The sequence below is a fragment of the Cyprinodon variegatus genome, unplaced genomic scaffold, assembly GCF_000732505.1.
Source record: "Cyprinodon variegatus isolate N-32 unplaced genomic scaffold, C_variegatus-1.0 Scaffold608, whole genome shotgun sequence".
NCBI classification, from domain to species: Eukaryota; Metazoa; Chordata; class Actinopteri; order Cyprinodontiformes; family Cyprinodontidae; genus Cyprinodon; species Cyprinodon variegatus.
The window spans coordinates 491232-494940 of record NW_015151061.1 but is presented as its reverse complement, the minus strand read 5'-3'; the positions used below and the strand labels follow the sequence as shown (position 1 = coordinate 494940).

General features: G+C 37.6%; 1 protein-coding gene across 2 annotated transcripts in view; it reads left to right on the top strand.

The window, feature by feature from the left end:
- The first annotated feature begins 1203 nt into the window (after positions 1–1203).
- LOC107096251 (dual specificity mitogen-activated protein kinase kinase 4-like) overlaps positions 1204–3709 on the top strand; it is a 20454-nt gene continuing 17948 nt past the window's right edge. Inside the window, exon 1 of one of the 2 annotated variants that reach the window (XM_015392830.1) lies at positions 1204–1371. In XM_015392830.1, the coding sequence (XP_015248316.1) occupies positions 1269–1371 (103 nt within the window). In that variant the 5' untranslated portion in view covers positions 1204–1268. The remainder of the gene's footprint in view (positions 1372–3709) is intronic. The other variant, XM_015392831.1, reaches the window with a different exon arrangement.

Below are 3709 nucleotides of genomic sequence, written 5' to 3'. Positions count from 1 at the left end.
TCATTCCTGTATAAACCCTGAGTATGTTTTTGTATTTACCAATTTCATCCAAGGAGATGAAATGTACTTTAATGTCTGCATCACTATGTTTTCTCGTTATTATAAATATGTAACACAGTCAGTCCATAAGTTGTGTTGTGTACAGAAGCACCATGGAGAGCGACCAGTGAGACCAACTGTCTCACTGTATGATGAAGAGGCTGCAGCGCCGCAGACTGAGAAGAGTGGTGAGAACAGCAGGGAGGATCATCGGGGCTCCTCTTCTCTCCAATAAAGACATTTCATTCCAGAGCTGCGTGTCATTATTAAACCTTTAACACCCCCAGCAATGGACTGTTCTCCCTGCTACCCTCTGGGAAGAGGCTTTGCATCATTCAATGCAGGACCAGCAGGTTCTGCAGCAGCTTCTTCCCCACTGCCATCAGACTGCTGAACCATTGAGAAAACTCTAAATCATGTCACAAACTCTGCATCAAACTGACCACATCAATGCATTTTTTTGCCCTATGTTTTTTTCTCCCACAACGTTTACATTTGATCATTGCTGCACTTTGAGAAATGGAAATGCATATACTATCTGTATAAAAAAGGAAAACAAATGTTGTCTTAAGTTTTATCTGAAGATATTTTGTAAAGCAGTAGATTTTTCTTTGGTACAAAAAATGTTATAGTTCATCCAGAACCATAAGTGGCAAAATGAATTGTTCCTCAGACACTGATGTATCTGACAAAGTTTGGATTGTGAGGGAATTATGGATGTTGTTTTGTAGCTGTCTTTATTACAGTTCACCCAGAGACTGTAAAACCTGATAAGGTCTGTCTGATAAACTATGCAAGTCTATTCTTGACTTTTAGACACCATGATTCAACTTGCACAATCTGCTGAGATTCTGATGATTCAACTTTGACAAAAACACTGTATGAGAGATTTGTGAGAACCAAGTGTTTGTTTTTTTATTTTATCGTGTACAATAAACCAGAAGGTACAGAGGTAGTGAAACTTTTAAATATTAGGCTATACGCTAAACTGTAAATTAATATATTAAGCTGAAATAATTTTGTTTTTTTGAATGTGACCATTTTTGAACATTTGTTAAACTGTTTTTTTCGGCTGTCCGTAAAGGCAGCAGCGGCGCAGAGCAGGCGGTAAAGCAGCTGTGCTGCGTTCAGGTGACGCAGTGTCCCGTTGGAAGGAAAGGCAGGCAGGGGAGGGCCAAGTTTCACTCTGCATTGCAGCCCGAGCGCTGGCTGCTGCTGGGAACACAACAATGGCGACTCCCAGTCCGAATAGCAACTCCACGGGCTCCAGCAACTTTCTGGGGGCCACGTCGCACCACCTTCACCAACAGACTCAGAGCAGCAGCATGCAAGGTAGGAGCTGACGGCTTCCCTCTCGATCTATTACGACCTGCGGCGGAGGTATCCCGATTTGAAACATATAGCTTGTTGCTTCCCTGAAGCTAAAAAAAGAAAACATGGTCAAGTTGGCCTGACTCGCATTCTGTTTCCGGTTAGAATTTTTCAGAATAAAGTGGGTATACAATAAGTTTTGTTTGGAAACCACGTGACCTTTAGGTGCAGGCTACAGCAAATTTAATAAAAAATACACTTGGAGGATTTTAGTACATATGCTTTTTTTTCTCTTTAATTTACTTTAAGTAATTTATTTAGTAATATATCTTACATTATATTAAGGTGCAATATATGTCCCAAAATTACATAAGAGAATTAGGGCCACCGAAGAAATAATAAAAAAAAAAAGTTAAATGATTTTTAAATTTTATTTCAGTTTAAAATGGGGAAAAAAGTCAGAATTCTGAGAAAAAAAGACAGTTAACCTTTTTAAAAATTTTTCAGTGGCCCTAATCCTCTTCCGTACAGATAAGTCTGTCTCATTGTGGAGATAGATTAGGCCAGAGCTGATTAAAAGGGTTTGAATCAACTAAGATGTTCACTTGTAATGTTTCTACAGTTTAATATCCTTCAAAGAAGATGTTAGAGAAATGGCTGGAGTAATTTTTGCTCTGTTTAAATGTGTAAGGCACACTAAAGCAGAACTTCCCTCCCTCTTTCTGATATAAGGGCTTTGGACTTTTTCCTATAAAAAGATACCTTTAATTCTGTACTTTTTAAAATATATATATATATTTTTTTTACATTAGGATCATGAGGTCCCGGAGGGTGAGACGGGGAGACAGGAAACTCAATTTTGAATACTTTTATAATGCAGTTCTTAAAAATTGTTCTGCCATAATTAATAGGATGTATTATTTTAGCAGCCATAGAAAACTAAAAATTGCATTCTGCTAGAAATAAAACAAAAACATTGCGCAGCATTTTACATTTTTGTGATACCACAAGAATCTCATTCCAGGTCTGTTGCAGAGAGACTTGCTTTACAAGTTAAAAAAGGAAAGTAAGCCTTGTTAAACCATACAGATTATTCTGTTTAATTATAGAAGTTTAGTAGCACTAATGTGTGCTATCAGCTTGGGACTTTTATTCTGAAGGTCAGTTTTTTAGTTCCGGTTGACGGACCGTTGTATTGACCGAGCTGGAAGTAGCTTAATGACTACAAGGCTACAGTTTTAGCAATAGATTCTGTTTAGCTGAGTTTCTAAAGAAAACAGGCCCCAAAAGCCATGTCAAATGATCCAACACTACAATTTTAATAGTTTAACTTTAATACGTGTCCGTTTAAAGATGAAGTTTACTTGGTTGTGAAGTTAGTTAATGTTAAACACACGGTTGCTACAAAAAGCACAAGGCCCTTCTGTGAATTGAATTTCAGTGAATTTGTGAGCCAGGCCAGCCTGACATTACAGCCCAGACAGTCTTACACAGGTGGTGGGCAAACATTTAACCTACAGCTCTTGGTTATTTTCGCTGAGTCACTTGTCATGTTTACATGCCGCTTATTAGAGTCGACACGAAAATACTTCAGCTTTTCTGTGTTGCTAACGCTAGCCGGGTTATCGATATTAAAACGCGGTAACATTATTTACATCTTTGAATTATCTCCTAACACGATGTGTACACTTTTTTTTGTTTGTTTAGCGTGAATTTTTACTATTTCGTCAAATGTTGAACGCTCTTAGACCCAGGTTAGCCCATTAGCTGACACCAGTAAGCTAGCAAGCTCCATTATCGGACAGGAAGCAACACGCAGGTTAATAAAAGCTCAAACTAGCTATTTATTTCTTTATATATGTTTAATGTGTCAACTTTGGCACTTGTTTTGGTAAAATATATAAGTTAGGTGTAGATTTCGAATCAGAAGTTGAAAAAATCAAGTATTGGCCAAGCTGTATTAATCTTAAATTGAAGTTAGATAAATTTTGGATTTCCTGATCTAGAAAGGATTCTATGGAAGAGGATTAGGGCCACAAAAAAAAAGTTAGTTTCAGTTCAATATTGCCTTTTTTCCCTCAAAATACTGTCTTTAATCTCAGAATTCTGAATTTTTTTTTTTAGAATTCTGAGTTTTTTTTCTCAGAATTTTGGATCTTAATGTAGATGGCCACCATGAAGGAAGAGCTGTGGGAGCACTCAGCTGCACTGACAAAGATGTGAGTTGTTTGAGAGGGCCAGTAACACAATGGTGGAAAATGATGGAATTAGGCAACTTTTTACGTGCCCCCGGTGATGCTATTTCATTGATGGAAGAGCAGAAGGTGATTAAAACAAGAGAGCTAGTATCTAAAACAGA